General features: G+C 40.3%; 1 protein-coding gene across 1 annotated transcript in view; it reads left to right on the forward strand.

The window, feature by feature from the left end:
- Nucleotides 1-23,216, forward strand: part of phactr3b (phosphatase and actin regulator 3b) — a 45,588-nt gene that overhangs the window by 20,969 nt on the left and 1,403 nt on the right. Inside the window, exons 7-11 of the mRNA XM_020086295.2 lie at nt 221-402; nt 2,268-2,421; nt 19,777-19,832; nt 21,867-21,928; nt 22,163-22,303. Of these exons, the coding sequence (XP_019941854.2) occupies nt 221-402; nt 2,268-2,421; nt 19,777-19,832; nt 21,867-21,928; nt 22,163-22,303 (595 nt within the window). The remainder of the gene's footprint in view (nt 1-220; nt 403-2,267; nt 2,422-19,776; nt 19,833-21,866; nt 21,929-22,162; nt 22,304-23,216) is intronic.

Genomic DNA, 23,216 nt, shown 5'->3' on the forward strand with positions numbered 1-23,216 from the left:
GTTTATTGAGGTCATTGTCACGTACAAACTGTTGCTTGAAAATAAGTGTGTTGTTTAAGCTGCAAGAAATGTGTAAGTTCTTGTGCTAACACGAGGCTATATTAAACAGGAGTGTGATCTGTGTTAAAAACAGAATAATAAACAGAACAAACGCTCTAAACTCATGAAACAAAGCTTAGATTATGAGTGACGTGGTTTGCTGTGCGATATGTGATTTCAGTTTCCAGACGCGCTCATCCCCAAAACGGCGGCTGGATGGCCGCGTGTCCCGCACGTCCAGCACAGAGAGGGAGCCTGCCGGGGAGTCTCAGAGCAAGAAGGAGTCTGACGAGAACAAAGAGAACTGGCGTCTGGACGAGTACTTGAGCGACCAGGACAGCTGGAACGAGTCTGTGATCTCCGGTAGGTCTCCGCCGGCAGCAGACTAGCTGAATACATTTGATCTGCTATTATCTGGCCCCTAATGTACAAAGCCGACAAAGTCTGGGCATCCTGTCAGTGGATAATGAAGCAGCGTAATCTCTGCTGCTCTTTGTTTACAGTGGGAGCATGACAGGGAGATTTACAGTTATGTCAAAGAAGAGACTCACTGGTGTTAAATTTCAGTAGCCTGTCAACATCTGGTCTGCTGGCCTAATTCTTGTCCAGTCATGTGGGTCATTGGCGCAACAATCGTGGAGTTATGATGGACATGGATGATGTGCACGCCACTGGCATGAGAGCAGATACAGAATCTGATGAGTGAAGAGACAGTCATGAAAATGTGTAGTGGAGGAAGTGCAAACAGAAAGGAAACATTTAAAATATATATATATATTAACATTATTACATGAAGATTAGACTTATGTTTAGTGACATAACAGAAATTTAAAAAAATCTTGCTTTGATCCAAAAATATGTAGCAATTGTGCTAACAAGACTAATTTAACTTTTACTGTTTAAGGGAAAGGTGACACTGTGTTACAGTGGTTAGCTATGTTATCTCACAGCACAAAGGTTTATGGTTTCAAACCATAGAATGTATATAAAGATGGACAAGATGCCTCCTCCTTGTGACTGGATGGGACATTAACCAACCAGAAAGTCAAAATACAAAGATGGTTTCTGTCATGTTAGGTTGTTCCTCTCACACTGATTTTGTTCCAGTGCTATGAATCAGGTAAATGTGGTTTTAATTGGTTATTTTATTCTGTAGAAGAAGGTGAAATGCCACGATTAACGTCTGAGACTGATTGGTCATGTGTTTGTATTGGGACCTCACTACCACGGCTCCATCCTCCGATCACTACTGCGCAGACTCCAAATGCGCAAGATGATAGTATTTGTATCCTTGATAGTTTGGCCTGATTTATGGACAGTGGGAGGGAGTGGAGACACATTGTCTTTATTTACAGTCTATGGTAGAAGATCATTATAGTGTTTGGTGTAAATGTGCAGGTGAATGGATGTTCGCTGCTTGTGATGAACTTGTGGGTGAACGTGAACCCCACCGCTGCGCTGCAGATTGACACAAAGGAAGCCACTGGTAGCACAAAACTCACATGACACATTGGCCAGTGTTTTGCCACAATTCCTGTGGGAAGAAGTAGAAGAAGTAACTATGGTCGGCTGAGCCAGGTTATGAAAAAGTGGGCATCGTGCTCTTTAAGATACTTCTCAACAGCAGGCCTCTAAACTCCTGTGAAGGTGGAGGGCAAAATAAATTCTGAATAAATCAATAAATCCTAGATTAAAGGTTAAGCTGCAGGTCGGGTGAAGATTTGCTGTATTTCAGACCAAAGCACAAACATGAAGCCAAAGCTGCACAAGAATGGCTTAAAATAAAACAAGGTTAATGCTCTAAGTCCAGATATTAGTCCAGAATTCTGATTGGACTTGAAAACACTTGTTCCCATGTAGTATTCAGGAAACTTTACAGTGCATGAAAAGGTTGGCAAAGAAAAAATCGAAAACTTGTTTTTGTAATCTTTTCAACCACTATTATACAAAATTATAAAAAACAAATACGGGTGAAAACCTTTACAATGATGCATTTAATGTTATTTAGTTAAATAAATATAGCAGAGCACACTTTCTCAGCTTGAAATAAGTATGTGTGCATTTAATTAATAAGGTGTTGTTGTTTCACACTGTTGTTGTCGCTCAGCTCTTATGAGAAAGCACCCTGTGTGCTGATTAGCACCAGTTCAGCGGCTTTAGCTGGAGAGCTATGTGTGAACCACTGTTCCGCTTGTATTGACCTTAAAATTTCTGCTTGACAACAACAGGCACCCTCCCACGCAGGATGAGGAAGGAGCTGCTGGCTGTGAAGCTCCGCAACCGGCCCAGCAAGCAGGAGCTGGAGGACCGCAACATCTTCCCAGTCCGCAGCGACCAGGAGCGGCAGGAAATCCGCCAGCAGATAGAGATGAAGCTGGCCAAGTGAGTCGCTGGCGATCAGCCTGTCATCAAACCACCACCACCCCCACTACCACACATACCACCTCATTTATGTCTATACCTCTACACAACATTTACTCATTCAACATATTACATATAGTGAGATCCAGATCAGAACTGGATCCGCATAGAATATAACCTTTACATAAATATAAGTACCTAACACATCCTTCACAAAGATCCACATCTTATTTCTTCAAAAACTTCTAAAAATGTTATAAAGGTTAAGTTAAAACAAACAGTGAAAAACTAATTCCTGAATCCAATTTAAAGGGTTCTTCCTTGAGTTCCACCCCTCCACAAAATGTCATGGAAATCAGTTCAGTCGTTTTTGAGTAATCCTGCTGCACAGTAATGAAAACATCCCCTCCTTGGTGGAGGTAAATATTGAGCTTTAGATGTTTCCTCCATCTCCATTATTTATGCTTATCTAGGCTGATCAAGCTCTACATTCTCCTCCTTCTACGTTTATTCATCTTTTTACAGTTTTCAAATTAACTCTACAAAGTTGATATAGAACATGGTAGCAATTGCATATTATACTTTTTGCTGTGTCCCGTCATCTCATCAGGGAAGTGTCTGCCAAGCGTAAAAATACGTTTGAGTCATTGTGAAACTGCGGCGGGTCACAGGATGTCAGCTTAGTGGGCGGTCCTTCATATGTGGCCTTTGATGCATCTGTGTTCACACAGCAAAGAGAATGGGACACATGTGTCCCAGACCACCTCTGAATGTGGTTTTTGTGATTGGATATGAAGACATATTGAGGACACATTTGGGGGTTGCTTTCACCCTTGTACTTAACACTGACCACTAGTGATCGTGTCACTCAGGATGGGTGTTGATACTGAAACCAGGTCTGAACGGTGTGTGTGTGTCTATTGTCTGATTCACTCAGAAACAGCTGCCTGCTGCTGGAAACAGGTTGATGAAAGTGAAGCCACATGTGAAAGTTGCAGCTGTAAAAGCAAAACAATGAGGTGACATGAGCTGCAGAGTTAGTGCCTCTGTTTCTTTGTCACTGCGTCATTCATCAATTATTTCTATTATCAAAAATTGATCAGTGCATTTTTAAACTTTACTTAAATACCATGTCCACGTTTAAAACTCTTAACTACTGAGGGCTGAATTTTGTACTGTCATGTGTTCATTTACAGCTCACATATGTATTTTGGCCTGAAGTGGGTTAAAACTGTTCACTACCACACAATCCATTTTCAATTTTATTTGTATAGCGCCAAATCATAATGTACAGTATCAGTTTTAGAGAAACCCGACAGTTCCCACAGTGAGCAAACACTTTGGTGACTGTGGAGGGAGAAAACTCAGCCCACCCTCAGTGTTCCTGTGTTAATCCGACCTTTATGAACCTGCTCAGCTTTGGTTGAGGGCATGTTGATTCTGTGGTGCTGTTGGAATATATTGCTTTCCACTGGTGCAGATTAATATTAGCACACCTTTAAATCACACAGAGTACAGCAGTGAGCTGTCAAAATGATTGTGAGCTTATTAGGAGAAAACGCTCCTGCTGGTCCTTCCTCCGGTCGATGCATTGTGTTGTTAATGGACTGCTTACTATGGTGTGAAAAAGCAACAAAGGTAGTTTTCTTTTCTTAATTTTTTGAATTGTTGTTCCTTTCCTTTTCTGGGTCAAGTGATCAGATTTGTGCGGAACAAGGTTTTCTGATGAGCGGAGGGTGAATGCAACACGAAACATAATCGTATTTGCTGCGTTATGTAAAATGCAATAGGCTGTTTTTATGGTTACTTTAATAGGATTAACGGTTGAGTCAGGTTGGTTTTTTGTGAAGAATGCAGCAGCAAGGGTGTGCTGGGAGTCTTATGCAATGTTCAGAGTGGGGAGGAGGAGGAGGAGAAATGCAAACGTATACACTAGTAACTGAATCCTTTCTCTATACCTGATGAACGTGGGAGTGTGGAGCTGGAAAACAGCAGCTCTTATTCACTGTATGACTTTGACTTCTTGGATTTGGCTGCTTTTGTGGCAGTTTGCACCTTCCCCTCTTGTAGACTATTAACACCTGTACTTTACTTACACGTTTTTCTTACCTTAGTTTAAACAGGCAGCTGTGATTGTAGCCTGTGGAATTTTCACACTTTGCTCCGTGCTGAAAACTGCTGAGTGCTTACGCATTTTCAGCTGCCAGTTTTAGTCGAAATGGACACGATTCCTCACAGCGAGTGACAAGTAAATGGCAAACTTCTAATTAGCATTTTGAAATGTACCACTTCCTGAAATTAGTCTTAGCTCAAAATAGCTGGTAGCCCTCTGATGGAATAAAACTTTTTAGAAAAGACCATGGACCAACAGAATTCACATGTGCAATCTGTTTATAAGGTGATTTCAATCAGTTTAAAACGCATTATGAAATTTGCACATCATTGCACAATGTATCTGGTATCAGCAAGCATTATGTATTTAATGTATTTATTAGTGAATATTGTGTACTATTTAATTCATCAACTAATTCAGACTCAGATGTAACTCTGAGATGAACACATTTGCTTGTGTCATATCCTGTTTTTTGTGAATATCCACATGTACCACGGAGTGTATGACATGACTGCTCCCTAAACATAAAGCTCAGGCATCTCATACACCACCTGGTGGCTGACTTGCCGTACAGGTCATAAATCCCACCTCCTCCATGTTAGTGGATGGGACATGGACCAAACAAAAAAGTCAAAATGCATGCCAAATAAAACAGGGTTACACGTGACACACGTCATGATCGAGAGATCACTGAGATGGATTGATGGAGCATGTGTTGCTAGGACCTTATACCATGGCTCCATCTGTGCAGTAGCTCCGAATGTGTGGAGCCAGAGTCTGTATCCAGGATATTTTGTCTTCACTTGAGGACGATGCATCATCTAATCAGTCCATGATATATACTGTACATATGATGGATGATAATCGTTTGCTCAAACAACTGGTACAGATATCAGTATAGCTTCAGTCAATCATCAGTGTTTGCATTAACAATGAGTTAAATAACACTCTCACTCTTTATTACATGCATTCTGATATTCCACTATTATTTAACAATATTCAGAATTTAACACAGGTCATATAAACAGCATCTTCTGTTTAGAAATTCCTGACTTCAGCACTATGTGATGAATACCACTGACTACAGTCTAAGATAAAGTCATTTGAATCCTTATTAATCAGGCTTCAGGAGCTTTCTTTGACATGCACAGTATATTCAAAATATGCATCTCAACTGGGGATTTTATTGCAGTTTGTGATTTATTTTTTTTGGTCACTTGTTGAACATTTAAGTTGAAATTTAAGTTCCCCAACATAAATTCGGATGTTTATGGAACGTTGTTTTTTCTCTGATGTAATTCAATCATCAAGAATGTAATTGAATTGAACAACTTAGTTAATAAAGTATCAGTGATAACATTCCTGTGGAAATAGTCATTACACAGCTTGGTAGTCGTTACATTATTTTTCAGGCTAAAGGTCATAGAACTCCAGGGAGACCACCATGTGCCATGGGTGTGGTTTCATTACACACCCAGCACTGTCACAGGTCAAAGCAGCTAATTAGAGACATGAAGCCTTTGAGCAGAGACAGACAGAGAGTTGGTTTCCGTTCCCGTCCGACCGCACTGAGAGAGAAACAGGGCAGCAAGTGTTTGATGAAGCCTAATTAATCGACAGTGAAGCCTTTTTGCTTCCTGCTCTAACTTAACTTGAGAGAGATGAGTGAGTCAGAATGACATTCAAATGAGATAAATAATAACACTGGCTATGAGCGTCCCTGAACCTGGCACCACGCGTCTCCATGTGCGCCTTTTTTCCTACGCCCAGGCATTTCACAGCTGCGTGTCAATCTGGATAGTTGGAGTGGCTCTGCGTGCTTCTGATCTATGTGACGTTATCATGCTCCAAACAGGCCTCTTTCCACGTGAGCCTCTCTCTCGTGTGCACACGGACAGATTCCAGCGAGTATTTGCAGAATAGCAAACGGCATCATAGACTTAATTAGTGAACTTGCCAGGAAAAGACACAGGAGGCATGATGACCCACAGTCAGTCTGCAGGGGGCGTTGTAGTCAGACACAGCCACATCCCAAACACTGCTTATGTAAAGTAAACTCCTGATTGCTCTTGCATAATAAAGACAGGGAGTGATCAATTATCTTTTGTAAGTGTGAAAGTGGGATGCTGGATAATGGACACAGTGATGGTTAAGGACAGAGGTCAGAGCAGCAGGTCTGTTGCTGGTCATTCAGTTTACTCTGTGTTACATTAGTGCACTGATTAGTTTTCTGACCGGAGCGCCAACAGGCTGCCGCACTGCAATCCTATTTATTAGGTAATCATCTGTTAGAGAAGTGTGACATTATTCATTGAGAAGTAATGTTGTTGTGACTATACACAAATAACATGAGGTGATGTGTATGTATAGCACTTACATAATAACTATAATCACAACATCATTCTGCAAACACATGAAGATCAAGTGAAAGAAATGCAACATACAAATCAATGTCCAGTGTGACTACTAGGAATTTGAAAATGGTACATTTCTCTACGTATTTTTATTCACTCTTCACTCCCAAATGCTACATCATACAGCAGTGGTAAACCAATTGTAGCTTCTCAATATCTCTGATGTAGCTTCTTCTCAGGAAAACTCCCATGATAACAGATAATTATGCATTGATTGTGCTGCAGTTGATAAAACTAGATCGTTAGCATAAACAGTAATATGGCTAAGAGGGCCACGTACATGACATGAGACAGGGGGGCAAATCATTATTTCTCTAGGTCTCTAGAAAGTGGAGTGCAGCAAAACAGCAGCAGTCGGTACCTCAAAGCTGCAGTATGCATTATTATTAGACAGATATTATGAGTTTACACAGCAACGCTGGTAGATTGATGCAGGTTTAGCTCTCACTCGTGTGGACTGTTCAAAGATCATCTTTTCTGTGCAACAAGTGTTCCACAGGAACGCTAAAAACCTTTGGCTGAGCTTTATTGTGAGGTGTCCGCTCCTGTGCCAGACTCTGCGTCTGCAGAGGCCGGCTGTGTTCTCACAGGTGCTGCAGCGCTGGGCTGTAACTGACTGCAGGACGGGCTGCTCAACAGGAGCCGCCCACATGAACTGAGTCAGAGCCGGGGACAGCTGAGGAATGCCATTGTCCAGGATGACGGCACCATGTGCTCGTCTGCCAGTGTCTCCGTCCTGCTGACCACACGGTCTGCCACAGGGCGAGCATGACGAGCCCCCCCCCCCCGACCCCAGCAGCTCTCACAGCAAGAACAAAAGCTAAAAGAGACCCGCTCCTGTACCCGCTCTACAAACATCCAGCTCGTACCAGTGCTTGTGCACACACAGAATGAATCACCCTGAGGCTGTCACGTTGAATGAGTGGTGCTGAATCCAACAGAACAGTGTTTGTAGAGATGGTTAGCACACTCTGTCCTCCTCTCGGCAGCACTCGTGGCAGTGTTTGAGTGTTTGTGAAGGGCCTTGGGCTGCACAGCTGTTGACACAACATCAGGAACAGAGCGGCCTTCATCACTGGCAGAGAACAATCAGTCTGTCTCGTCTTGATGCCAAAGCATCCATCAGGGCTTCCATAGGTGACATCAGCTGAAAATGTATTTTATCTTATACATTCTGCAAAAGGATTCTTATGTTGTGTGTATATAATATGTAATGGAATTTGTCACATGTTGTTAGTAATTTTTCTCCTGTAGGATGTAGCCGGTGTTTTTGAGACTACCACAGCCAGGTGCTCGGATCTATTTTTCACAGATTTACTGTATTATCTATATGCTTTAGGGTTTAAGAGAAAGAAATAATAGGACAACATAACTGCTGCTCTTGCTTCAAATCAAGAGGGTTCTGGATTCAAACCTGACGTCCCCTCATGGTCTTTCTGTGTGGAGTTGTGTCCTCACACAATCTGAACACATGCACCCTAGGTCAATCGGAGATTCTAAATTGCCCGTAGGTGTGAATGTGAGCGTGGGTGGTTGTTTGTCTCGATGTGTCCTTCTGATGGACTGTACCCCGCCTCTCGACCAGTGTCAGCTGGGATTGGCTCCAGTCAGTTGTGTAGATCCTCCTAATGAAGCCAGCGTCTGATTTATGTGTTGTGCTCTCAAGCCCTGTTGGCATCACTGCAGTAGAGACCTCAATTACAAGGTAGCAGAGGACTGAAACTAAACTAAACATGTAAAGACACCAAGAAAACACAAATAAGAAAGAGTAAAATTTGAAAAGTAAAATTATTATTAAAATTATAAAGAAGCTTTATTTTCCATTTTGGAAGTGATACAAACAGACCTGGCATGAGTCCCACTATAACAAAACAATAGTTTTCTTTGACTCGAAGGTTATTTGACCATTTTGCATTGAAGTTACAGAACCAGTATGTTAGAATATATATCATCTACAGAGCTCACTTTCTGTTGTGACATTCATTGGAGTATCTGTAAGAAAAACAGGGACTTTTGATCATCACATTCACATGATTCCTCAAAATCTGATATGGTTCTTAAAGACAGTTTATAAATTTGTCTTTGATAGGTTTGTGGGTTTTTACGCATTCAAATAGATATAACATGGATTGATGCACCTTTCTGTTTAATAAAAACAAACCTTAAAATAACGAAGCAAAGATATGCTTGATTTCCACAAAACGTATTGTGCAGTGTTGTTTCCATTTGAGCTGTGATGCAACACATCCACTGTTGTTTGCTGGAGAGCCCTCGGCGCGTTGCATTGATTTACATTGGTGGAGCGCAGAGCGGCACTCTGCAGCAGAATGCAGAGCAGTGAGCTGGCGTGGGAGAGCAGAAGGGAATCCTCTGGTTCTAAATTTAGCTCTCATTGGCGAAACGCTGCAGCAGCCATAATCAATGGCCTATCTACGTCACAGCCCAGCTCTACTGCCTTCCGCTCCCCTGTCCTGGCTGATGGAGAGACTGCGCCCCCCCCCACTCCCCGCGATTGAACCGTGTCCAATCTCCAGCATTATACAGAATTGTCAGTGTGAACACCTTCCTTTATAAAGCTGCTAAGATTTCACTGCAGCACGCCTGATTCTCTGAAGAGAGGGTAGGAAATCATCTGATGACTAAGCAAAAATCCCTGAGGCAGTAATGCTCAGAATTCCCAGTAGAAATGTGTGACTGCTATTTTTAGAAGGGCGACTTTGTGAATAATCCATTGTTTGTTACGCTCTGCACCATACCTGTCTTGGGATGACCCTGTGGGTGAGAGAGGAGGAGCTGGCAGCAGGAATGTAAAAGAAAGATAAGCAGATATTTCATTATTTCTAGCTTTGATCGAAGAGCTGCTCTGAATGCAGAAATAATACGGTCTGAATTCAACTGAACCCAACTGAAAAGGGCAATGTGATAAGACACTGTACCAAATATTAGGAGGCCTGTAGTGCACATGATGGTAATCTTACTTGATAGTCTCATGTTTAAACAAGAGCCAGGTCAGTTTTACTTACATGTTTGCACTGACTCGATCAGACCGGGTGAGAATGAACACATCTGTCATGTTTTATTGACCAATATACGTTTATAAAACTGACGTCTTTGAACAAGAGGTAAAACTAAGGCCAAATTGAAAATTCTACTACAGCAGTTACAACTATGATTATAATGACAGCAACATTAACTTCCAACAAAACACCTTCAACACAGTAATACCTGCATGTAGTCAAATAGGCATCAACACTTCTACAGAAAATTCTACAGATTATTTTTTATTAGGTTAAACCCTGGTATTTGGATCACCATCGTACACTATTTTATTCATTAAAAAAGAAAAGTTAAAATAAATCTCTGTAAGATAAAATGCATCTACGGTTCTCAAAATTTAGCTCCATCACTTATGGGACAATAATATTCAAAAAACGTGTTTATACCACTGACTGCTGTCTTGTAAAGAGGTTGTTAAGTGAAAGTGAATGACAGTATTTAAGCCATAGAGTGATACCAAATGATAGTAAATGTCAAATTAGTTAAAAAAAACAGAGCATTTTTTTCTTTCTATCTCATCGTGGTTAACTCGCAGCTGCTGTTTGCTTCCTGCTTCCTCTCATTGAACAGGTGCCAAATATCCCGTGAGTAAGGAGGCTCTTTCCTGTCAGATCTCAAATTAGCCAGAAGGTTTACTAATATAACTGACACCTTGATTTACAGCATTGTTACTTATTTCAGTTTGTCGGACAATTAAGCGCAGCTTTTAGAACAAACTGAAACTAAGCCACAGTTTGGATGTCATCAATAATTAGGGATATCAGAGTATACATGCAGCATGAGGATTACAAGGTGTTTACAGCAGCAGCCTCATGCAACAAGACTATGAAACTAATGTTATCCATTGATTAATTTAGCTGATTTAAATCATTACATTTGTATACATATAGCATTGCTACCTTTTTTAACAGTTCTTATATATATTTCTACTATGGCTGCTTATGTTAGGAAGAGAAAGGCAGAGGAAGGAAGACACACAGCGGTGATGATGATGAGGATGATGAAGATGATAATGAAAGTAGCCCATAGTGTTTACCTCTGTCCACTGATTCATGAATGAACATGGATATTTGTGTCACCTACACCCATTTCTGCTGATGCCACAACTCACCGTGGGAAGCAGGACGGAGCAACTACAACCACAGCTGCTGTCCAGCATCACTTTAAATAACTCAGTGGCCACAGAGCAGCTGACTGCAAGACAACATTATTAGCCCAAGTCCAGAACGTAGCTGGAGCTTTATCCATTAGGAGTCTCAAAGACAGAAACCAAAGTGTCAAAACCAACGGAAGCCGAAGTTGCACTGATCATGTCCTCAACCTTTTAAGTGTCATGAAGACATCATTATTTATCCTCTTTTCATTCACGTTCTTTTTAAATGAAATCACTATGTATTCTGCACAGCAGCAGTTTCCAGGCAACAAGGCTGTCAGATGGCTGCTCTTCCTCGTGAAACTGCAGAGAATAGTTTCGTAATTCCTTTGACCCAAGACTCTTTTTTTTGGGTTCCCTCCCGTTGGTAAAATAGAAATGTCCAAGTGCTCAGCTTTTAAGAGCCCAGTATTGTGTGGTATAACAAAGACTCTGCGACTCAGTGAATTAATGAAAGAGGACACAGTGTAATCGATGCAGAAACAAAACGTTCAGCTTTTTAAGAGAAGTAAAAGATTCCGCCATCTTGACCCTTTCCCCACCTGCAGGCATTGAGTGGTTTATTCAGTTTTCTTTTCTCTTTTATATACGTAACTGCTGTTTGCATGTATGTGAAGAGTAGAGATTGTCTTCTGTTGAAACTGGTCTCTTGGTTCCCCCAGTCTCTATGGAAAGAGAAGGAAGCTGCTAATGTTAGCTCAGTTTCTTGTTATAGCAGGAGGAAAATGATAACCAGTTATTTTTCATTTCATAATGGTGAGTTTTTGTTGCTGTTTCACACCAAATTATTCAAAACAGAAGCTGAAAATCTCTTCGTTTGTCTCATCACACTGCAGCATCATGAGATGATGTTTGCTTAGAAAAAGATGCTTACATGTGTTTTTGTGTGATAAAGTTATTTCAATATATAAAAAAATAAAGTGATTTGAAGTGAAGTAATATAGTACGAACATTTTTCAAAATGAAACTAGGATTATATAGTAAAATTGAAAAAATATATGATAGTAATATAAAAAAGAATCTTGTTCCCTGAATTATGTTTTTTAGTTACGTTGTTGTCATGGTGATGGTAACGAGCTGCCATGATCATCACATAACAAGTTAAGGCCAATATAAAGCAATAAATGAAAATTAAGTGTTGTTTTTGTTGCTGTATACTTACTGTTATAAACTACTTTTATATACTTGCTATAAAGTTTTGTTTTGGGTAGCTTTAAATGGATGTCACCAATGGGATACTTGTATCCACATTAAATTTGTGAACTTTACTTAGCTGTTTTAAGCTAGTGGTCATACCAGACAAATAAAGCTTTAGCTTTAGCAGTCATTTCATTCTTTGCCTGCAGGTGGCGACATCATCTACCTACAACAGCAAGTCTGAACTGTAGCTGCTGTTCCTGAGCATTCCTACAGGTTTCATATAGCAGTAGACATGATCAATGACATAAAAGCTCTCTTCTTGTCGAGAATCTGCAGCCTGCAAAATGAAATTCCACGGCTTTCTATCCTCTGATTTTTATAATAAAGAGCAGTGTGCAACTAAGCTAAATGTTTGAAACCCTCTGACCCAGCCACCTCCAGCTATTGCTCCATGTGTAAAATGTGTCTGTAGTCAGCTGAGAATGAAAAGAATGAAGACAGTGTGTAGTGTGGTTTATTGTGGTTTCACATGAAGAATGTTTCTTTCAGGATGTGACTCCCTGGTTTCTATTTGTGCCTTTATAGCGAGCAGCATGTCAGCTAGGCATCAATCCAATTACAGGACTGGAGCTGGCAGATATTGTAAAGCAGTTGGAGAGACGTAAGCAGCGGATGAAACAGCCTGCACATATATGGCATGAAGCGAAATCCTCAAATTACATGTTGTCACCACTATAGACCACCGCTGTCCCACATGCAGTAATTAACGTTATACAATGGCTTTTTTTAGGGCTCTAGCTGCACGTACCCTCAAATTGAAATGTCAAAAGTCTCAATGCCTCTGCCCCCACACATTGAATACTGGTTCTTTTTCTCTCTCATCTAACCTCGTGTCAAGTAAGGGTTGGATCAGAAGTGATCAGAGGCGTGACAGAGGACATTTTATATGTTTGTCACCCACTGTTCCTCACCCTATAAATAAACAGATACAGTAGGGTATATATTTGTTCTGCCAGTCTGACCATTGTCCATTGATTCTGGCTTCCACATGTGACTGCAAGAATGTTCATTATGCAAACAGAGATTGATTTTTAAATAGGTTACATCTCCTGTGTTGGCTAATGGATGTCCGTTGTTTTAGCAAATCAATCTTTAAAGCATTGAGGGACTGTTAGTGTACTTTGAAAGGATGCAACTCTAAACTCACACTCAGACTATCATCCATGCTTGAGGCATGGAATTTAAAGTTGGTGGAATTTTCCTGGTGGAATTTACTGTGAAATGTTGAACAACCATTCTTGATCCCCAGAGGATACAGTTGCCAGTTACATCTAGTACAGATATTCTTGTTCCCCAGAGCATTGGTTCTCAAATGGGGGTCCGTGGCACATTACCAGGGGATCATTGAAGAGTTTCCAGATTCATCCATTAATGCATGCGTTTGCACTGTTGTTCGCATCGGGAATCCTCTTGCTGTGAGGTGCTAACCACCACAGCACCGTGGCGCACACTGAATATACGAAAACATGGTAAACATTAGTATATTGTGAGCAGGTTTTACCTCAAAGCACTGCTTTGCCTGAATATGACTTCTTATCAGAATCAGAATCAGATATCTTTATTAATTCCCGTAGGGAAATTCAAACGTCACAGAGCTCCTGAGAAAGAGGTGAAAGAGCAAAAAGCAGGTATAAACATAGAAATATTAAAATCAAGTAAGACTAAAATAAAATAAAAGATATGCATATGTAGAAATAAAAACAGGGTATGTTTAGATTTATACATGAATGTAAGTTAAAGTATACACAGTATACAATATTAAGCTTTATTTACAAGTTGTCATTATACAGTTTGACAGCCACAGGCAGGAATGATTTCCTGTGTTGTTCTGTCGAGCAGCGTGGGTGGACGAGTCTGTCATTAAGCATGGTTTTTGACTCTAACTTTCTATTACTGGTAGATTCTGCACATAATAGATATATGCCTCAGTTTACCTGACCACCTGAAGTTCCCAGTGTGAAAGTTTGCTTCCTCTCTGCAGTAACCTATAGGGTTTTCTTTAGTGTTAAAGTTTATGGCTTATGTTCACCAGTCTGCAGCGTTCAAAGCAGGGCCATGCTATTTGAAGTTGCCTCCTCCACACTGTGCTGCCAGCGGGTTGTTCGAGAGCCAGACATGAGCCCCTGCTTGATCTGTGGACCTGTGCTAAAGGGCAAAGCATTGGAGACAAACAATTGGCTAGATATGCAATTGATTTTTGGTGTCATGAATGAGTCCCATTCATGTATCATCAAAAGCACAGCAAGTCTTTAAGCAGGACGTTTTTAAAAGGTAGTCTGGGCGCTCTTCATAGATTTACTGAGCTGTTTTTTTCTGTCTGGAGTTGGAATTTGACAATGTGTAATGGATGCAATAGAGAGTTTGGTGATGCTGCAAATATACAGTATACCGAAGCAGCAGGATACTCGAAGCGACAGTCTCTCATATTAATGTGACCTAGTAACTGAGGGAGACATCCAGGTCAACTCTTCAGCTAAAACAAGTTACGTAAATGCTGAGCTTCTGGTAGGCTACGATTACAGAGGGTTCCTTTTAATTATTCCTGGCAACTACCCCGCAACTGCCTCCCCTGCCCACCCCCGCCTCATCCCTCTGGCCGTCCTAGGCTAACTCAGACGCCACATCTAACCATGACACTCCTTTCCGCGGGCTCTGACACTGAGTGGAAGCAGCGAGCGATTAGAACACACCTCAGTGGGCAGTAGCTGGCCACTGCCCGGCCCGTGGCGTGACTCATCCCGTTCTCCTCCACGTTTCATGGCCTGACATTCCCATCACCCGCTGCTTTCACAGGCAGCTCATTGCTTTGACGTGCTGGTAGTTCTCCAACAAGCAAGGAACTTTTACCTCTGACAAAACTGAGTGAGTGAGCACTTGTGAAGCACAGTTCGCTGCACAGGGCTTTGACAAAAGTCCCATTAGGATTGTTTGGTAAATTAGACACATGCTGACTCACCCTTGCTTTAATGCTATTTGGATTTGTTTTCTTTTGTTTATAATCCTCAGCACCTCATTTTCTTTACTGTTAAATACATCTTGTATATCTTTTTTCTGGGTTGACAAGTGTGGCTGCAGCAGATTTGATTCACTTTGTGAACTGAGGCAAATGCTTTTGACCTGAAAGGTTTTCTGCTGCAGACCTCACATCCTGCCATAGCTCTGCTCCATTTAGCAAATCGACTCCCCCCATCTTTCAATACTGCCAGGTCCGTGGTCCTGCTTTATGAGTCCTCAGTATTAGCGGTCACCACTGAAGCCATTACAGGACAAGTAATTTTATATGTGGTGCCATGTCTTTACAGATGTAAGTTGCATCTTTTGTGACTGTGTAAATTGTACATGTAGAAAGTGTGCCTACAGCACATGCTCCAGTTGATGCTACCTTTGATTCACTTTTTGCATGGGTCCACAAGAATAGTTGGTCAACATGCCAAGAAATAGCAAGTAGCAAAGTGCTAATAAACAAAGTGAAACAAACCTATTATAACAGTGCAGGATGTCAGATGTTTAAAAAAATGAAATGTATTCAACATTTTTGTCAGACTTTCATTGTGTTTCCATAAGAAACCAAATGGAAATACACCAATGGTTAGTTAAATGTGGCAGAAAGAATTTCATCATCCAATATCAACAGAATCAATCATTATCATCAGTCTTGTGTGATGATAGGCTTGATGCATTGAGAAATGAAAGACTTAAAGGTCCAGTGTGTAAGATTTAGGTGAAAGGGATCTATTGTCAGAAATGTAATGTAGAATAATCCTCATGATGTTTTCACTAGTTCGTTTCATCTAAATTGTATGAATTGTAGTTTTCTTTACCCCAGAAAAGGTCCTTTATATTTAAATACTTTATATTTACATAGAGGGGACCCTCTCTACAGAGGCCTCCATGTTTTTTACAATAGTCCAGACTGAACAAACTAAACACCTTTTGAGTTTTTATGACAACTGAAGCTACCACAGGTTTTTTTTCACTTTTGGAAGGAGAGGGTGAGGGATGTTCAGCTGCAACATGACATTTCAACACTAGATATCACTACATTCTACACACTGTACCTTTAAGTAAAAATAGATTTAGTAATACAGGGAACTTTGTTTAGATAAAATTAGTTGAATTAGTTGAGTTGGTATGTTTTTCTTGAAACACTTTTATCTTATTTGTTGAAATCCTCTTCATGTCCTGATCAATAAATAGTCATCTGAGGTAACAAAGAAAAGAAGCGTGTGTCCTGTGGCCCTCACATGGCTTTCAGAAACATTACCAGTCATATCATTCAGATTGAATGGGAGGGGGTGGGATACATAGGTTACACATTTTCAAGGTGTAGCCTGCTCTTGTTCGCTTTTCCAGGATTACCAACCATATCTTTAAAAGATCACTTAATTTTCAATTGTATAAAATCACGTGAAAGCACGGATGCCTAAATGGTATCCATGTCTCCACGTTCAAGTCCATATCCATGGCACATTTGTTCTAACTAGACATGCATCTAGTATCTGCAAGTAACAGTAATTGCTTTTGACAAATTAAAGATGTGCGATAACTAATACAAACTTTGTCCACCTCAGTAATTTTTGAGGATGGGGGGGGGTCATCCTGCTCCTTAAAAAAAACTTTCAATGTGCATTTTCTCAGTCGGCATTTCAAGTCCATGTGCTGCTCAGAACATCTGACATCTAATTTTTCGGTACTCTCAGTTTGCTGTCGACTGTCCCTGTTACTGGTGTGAACCATGGTGTCACATCCCAGCAGTGTGAGTGTGAATACATTGTGGTTTGTTCCTCTTGTGGAGTATTAAAGTAGATCTAACCCTTTTTCGTTCTCCTTTTTCTTGGGTCGTGACTGGTTGTCTTTGGGGAACAAGGTTTCCGGACGCTCGAGCTGTGTTCAGCAACATTATTACATCTAAATATGGTTATACCTTGCAGCTGCCCAGTGAAGCTTTCCCCCTTAAGGCTAACTGGAAAGTCTGTCATCAATTCTTCCTCCCAAAGGCAAAGAGCTGTAGTTGAGAAAAATAGGTTAGAGTTTGTGTAACAGATTGAAAGATTGTATTTCCATCATCTTATGCCTTTTAAAATGATTATTAAAGCCCCAAACATTGCAATATAATCTAATGTTTAAAAACTGAAGATTCTGCCTTTGGACAGTCTTCATGGCCTGCTTGGAGAAACTGCAGCATCTACAAATAGAATGTGTTTTTTTAAAGGTTTTCTCATCAATTTTAACTTTGTTAAAGAAAAGCAGATTCATTTGGATTGTTCATAGTCCTGGGTTGAATTAAATCTGTCTCTGTTTTGCACGATGTCTGTGAAGCGACACTAAAATAACTATAATGAAGTCTATGAATGTTAAATGCTGCTCAAAGTAGCTTAACGACTATAAATCACAGTAATAACACGAGAGTCAAATGTTCAGATCTGCTCAGTCAGCTGCTCAGATCCACTGAGCTAGTCTGTGTTAGCAGGTTTTTTTTTTTCTTATCCAGATTTAATTTAGAATCAGTCTTTGTACAAGTTAATTGTACAATTCAGATTCTGGTTCATCAAATTTGTATTTTATTTATATGTAATAACTAAGAAAGAAATCATGTATTTAGTTATAAAGGCTGTAGCTCACCAGTTATCTCACCAAGTAGGTTTTACATGATAACTCTCTTCTCGTCTCCACTGCCTTCCACTTTGCAAAAATAAACTCTCTGGCTTTCTCATATCACAAACCAAGCGTACACTTATTACAGCTATGGTGTTTGACTCCATTTTGCAGTATATGCTAATTAATTAGTTAGTTAGTTAGTTAGTTTTCACAGCATTCAAATACATACGTATTTTATGCTTTGATTTTTTGTGTAAAGTAAAACAAAAAAGTCAGATTCAGGTTTAACTCAGTTTTTAACAAATAGTCACTGGGTTTTTTGAAAAAAAAACAAATCTTTAACAAACATGAAACTTTCCTATATGAGGCAATATGGGAGTGTTGTTGGCAGCGAGTGTGCTGTGGACAGAGCGGAGATTTATCTTGATATCATGCGTGGAATCCTATAATTCAGGTGATGTGGAAGGCTGAGCACTGACACAGGCTTAATCTGGTTTCACCAAACCACCCAGTCTTGTTGAACATGTAGGCTGCAACCAACACATACATTCAATCTGTAGTATCAGCAACAGTTCCCTGTTTGTTTTCATTTCATCTCTGCTCACATGACTGCAAATGTTCTATATTTTACCCCCATGAGGTTACAATGAAAAAACTGTTGAGCAGTCATTATGTAAGACATTCTGATTATAAATTATTCTTCATGTGATTATCAAGCAAAAAATACATTTGCTGGTTGAAGTTGTCATGTGTGCAGATGTTTATCTTTTCTCTGAATGACGTGTGGTTTGGACTGACAGCCTGACGAAATCAATTTGAAGACAAAGATCTGGGAAGTTGTGATGTGTCCATTTTTTCCACTATGACTGAGCCACCAAATGTCAAAGTAACTAACACAGCAGTATGGCTGGGTGAAAAAAACAATATCAGTAATTATTGCAATATCATTTTTATCTATATAAATTAAACAAAAGTCTAGAAAACATTTTACAAATCTGAGGGAGCTCAGTTATGTGTTAAACCTCCTCGCTATGCTTATGCATTACACACAGTGAGGATGTTTTAAATGTTTTGCTGTGTATCAAGTGTTTGTCATTCTTTGCTCATATAGAAGAGTTTAAAACCACTGGAGTGTCTTACGTATATGGTGCACATTTTGCTTTATGTTTTCTCTGAAAACCCACATCTTCATACCATCTCACATACTTCACATACTGCACCGTGCGTTACAAATATTGATGAAGGATGAAAAATGTCTGTTTAAAAGCGTTCAACCCTGCTGTGAGTCCACTGGATTTTCCTGATAAAGCTGTCAAGCAACTCCCTTCGTATGTGTGTGTGTGTCTGTGTGTGTGTGTGGGGAATCTCCTCCTCAGTCCCACCCCTCCACATCAGTGCATGTGGTAAAAGGCTGTGCAGGCGGTGCAGCACCACTCACTCCGCTCAGCGCTCAGCATCGCACACACAGGGAATTTAAAACCAGCGCTCCTCCCTCTCAAACTCCTGGAACATCCAAACCAAGCCGCTTAATTTGCTTCTCTTCATCAAACTGGCTCTGACGCGTGTTTGCAAACGCACAGTCGGAATTTCCATCCCCGATGTGGAGCCTTAAATGTGTTGACACCTCACTAACCCGGTGCCTGGGCTCGAGGAGGGACGCGGTGTTTGCGCTCCGGGTGCGCGGATCGTGGCGCGCTCCGCACCGGCCCCAGCATCCACAGTGCTAGTAGTAACAGTAGAAAAGACTTGTAGAGACTTTATGTGGAGGAGGCTGGAGGCAGCAGCTCCAGCAGAGGAGGACTAGACATGGTCCAGAACGTAATCCTGGTGTTTTTCCGCAGGAGACTGAGCCAGAGGCCGGCGGTGGAGGAGCTGGAGAGCCGCAACATCCTGAAGCGTGAGTTCATATAAAGGCTCTTATCGAAAACTCAGTGATTACAAGTATTACTGTGTGCGTGCTGATCACATTACTTTGAAGAGGTTTTTACATCAAGTACAGAACTTTGATTTATATTTTAAAAATCACAATAAGTGGACAGACATTCTTTCTTTCAATATACATATCAAATGTTATCTTTATGTTTTACAGTTATATTCAGTAGATATTTCAAAATATGTAATTCATTTGACATCAATTACATTTATTATTCTCAATATTGTGTAAAACATGTTTTTATTTGAGTCTTTTTTACACTATAACAGAAAACATTTCCATAAAAACTTAACTTAATCAGTTCACCCACATGAGTAATCTGTTAATCAGTATTTGTCAGTACTTCAGAAGCATGTGTTAGTTGAAGATTAAGAAAACAAAGTGACATGATGGACTTAGCAATTATTCAAATTCCAATGATTTTCATTGTATGGCTGTATCAGTCAATTCATCGTAATAGGTTATATATTTTTAATCATTCAGTATTCAGCCTCTTGTGTGTGAGGATTTCCTGCTTATCTCTGTCTTATATCACTAAGAGTTGATTATGTCGTGGATTTCATAAAGTTTTTGGAGATACAACAAGGAAATTGAATTGGAAATAGCGATGAAGATCATCATTAGTTGGATCTGTTTTTGTTTGTGAGTAAGCTCCAAAACAGACATGATGGACTAATGATATTTGCCCACAGTTAATGATAGGACTCATAAAATCCCCAAATCCCTGTAATATTCATCCTACCTCAGTATTTCTATAAGGTTTAAAAGTCAATTGTAGTTCTGTTCATCTTCTCCATCAGCACTTCTCCTCAGATTTGACTTGTTGAAATGACTTGAGCTCATGGTTCTGTCGTAAAGTTCTACTCCTCAGGGAAAATGTCTGAGATTGTAGCTTTTCGAGCTGTGAAACTCGTCCCCCTGTCCCTGACAGTGCAGAACAATTATGAAACAGCAATGTGAGGACTGAATTCCCACAATAGTACTGACTGTTCCTCCCAGCTGAGATGAGCCACCTGTGAGTGGCGAGCAGCTGTCTGTTTCGTCACCGGCTCCGGCTCTCTGTCTCTGTCTTGCTCTCTCTCTCTCTCTGTCTGTCTCTCTGTCTGTCTCTCTCTTTCTGTCTCTCTGCTTATTAACATGCTGTAAGGACAGTCATCCTGAACCACAGCATCTCCACTGACAAAATAAAGACCTTAAAATAATGCAGATCAATTGAATCATCCGTTCCTGCCACATTGTGCTCAGACAGGTGCCAGCCTCAGTATAACTGCCAGTCCACGTCAACAGCTCAAGATTTATGTGTTAACTCAGGTTTAAAGAAATTATTTTCCTAGTTGGTCGGGAATTAAACCAGCATACAACCTACATGCGCTATTCTAGGTCATCAAAATCAGTAACCTGAGGATCAAGGAAGGGATTTCCCAAAATACATGAAAACAGTTTTTGGAAAACAAATCTTACAATTGAATACATATTTTTCTTATGAAGCAATATGTGAGTTTTCTTTTGGGTCTCTGCAGCTAAAGGCCTTAAAAAATGCAAATCAATTGAATCATTTATTCCTGTCACATTATGTTCAGAGAGATGTGTGCTTTATTTTTTTAATTAGAATGAGAGGGACATCTAGTGATCTTTATCTAATAAAGATGAATCCTATTAGTGCTCTGATGAGCCCGTGTCTCACTCTCTAACTCACACTGAGAGATGGAGTCAGTCCATGAGAGCATGCGTCCCGTCCTCAACACTATTACAGACTGGCTCACTTAGCACTATTGATTGTGAGGAGGATCGGACACATTAGCTCCGTTAATCACAGACTTCATCAACTGTCTGGTCCCATGACAGTGACTGCCGTGTATTTACCCAGCAGTCTGCACACTGACTGAGCTGATCCAAGGACGAATAGTTCTGATGTCCAGCGTTATGGAATATATGGTAATTAGCATAGCACAGCATTAACAGTTTGGTTGTAATGTTTGTCTTTCCTTGTGTCAACAGAGAGAAATGATCAGACAGAGCAGGAGGAGAGGAGGGAAATCAAACAGCGGCTCAACAGAAAGGTAGGCGGCAGTGGCGATTTGAGCAGTGTCCTTAAATCACATCGGTTTAATCCCACATTTAGGGCACACACACACACAAACACACACACACACAGTAGGCGCAGAAGCGAACTGTCAACTAGTCATAACAGAACCTCAATACCTAAGCTGCTCCTGATTTTTCTATCACTATGGATGCTAAAATCATTAAAATGCTGTGGAGAGCGACCGCTGACAGTTGTGTGTGTCCTACAGCTAAACCAGCGGCCAACGGTGGACGAGCTGCGGGACAGAAAGATCCTGATCCGTTTCAGTGACTATGTGGAAGTGGCCAAAGCTCAGGACTATGACAGGCGAGCTGACAAGCCTTGGACCAGACTGTCAGCCTCTGACAAGGTGGATATAAAAACACCTCTGGTGATCAGCAACACTGACCTTTTAAATATTTGAATAGTAGAAATTTAGATTTAGTGGCTTAACAACTTTTGTGAAATCGACGTGTGGTCAACCTCTGTCCAGGATATCTGGTCTTGAAAAAACCGAAAAAGAAAACACTGAATTAAGATTTTGAAAAAGCGCTTTAGAGGGTCTTATATGAAATTGTCAAAAGTCGAAAATGTTTTTATATAGGATAGCAGCCTGTGGGGAGAACACTCACACTAAAGGTAGTATTGTGGAGGTGGTGGATTGTGCTGCAGGAGAATTTTTTTTAATACTTTAAACACAGTGTGTAGAATTTAGTGATATCTAGTGTTGAAATTGCATGTTGCAGCTGAACACCCCTCACCTCACCCTCTCCTTCCAAACAGAACCTGTGGTAGCTTCAGTTGTCATAAAACTCAAAAGCTGTTTAGTTTGTCCAGTCTGGACTAATGTAAAAAACATGGAGGCCTCCGTAGAGAGGGTTCCCTCAATGTAAATATAAAGTATTTAAATATAAAGGACCTTTTCTGGGGTAAAGAAAACTACAATTCATACAATTTAGATGAAACTAACTAGTGAAAACATCATGAGGATTATTCCAATAGTTCCCTTTCACCTAAATCTTACACACTGGACCTTTAAACCAACCATCTATTTTCTGTTGCTTATCTAGAACCATGTTGTATGAATTTAATTAACAGCAAGATTAGAATCTGTTGTTAGATACACTGGTTGGAAGTATATGACATAACAATTTAAAGTAAGTCATATAATAAACTTATATGACTTATATACAATCTATTTATACATACTCTGTCATTGCTTCTAGTTTTCTGTCAAACCTTGATTAAGAAATAAATTGATTTGTATTTTATTAAAAAGTCCT

This window comes from Paralichthys olivaceus, chromosome 2 (assembly GCF_024713975.1).
Source record: "Paralichthys olivaceus isolate ysfri-2021 chromosome 2, ASM2471397v2, whole genome shotgun sequence".
In the NCBI taxonomy this organism is placed as follows: Eukaryota; Metazoa; Chordata; class Actinopteri; order Pleuronectiformes; family Paralichthyidae; genus Paralichthys; species Paralichthys olivaceus.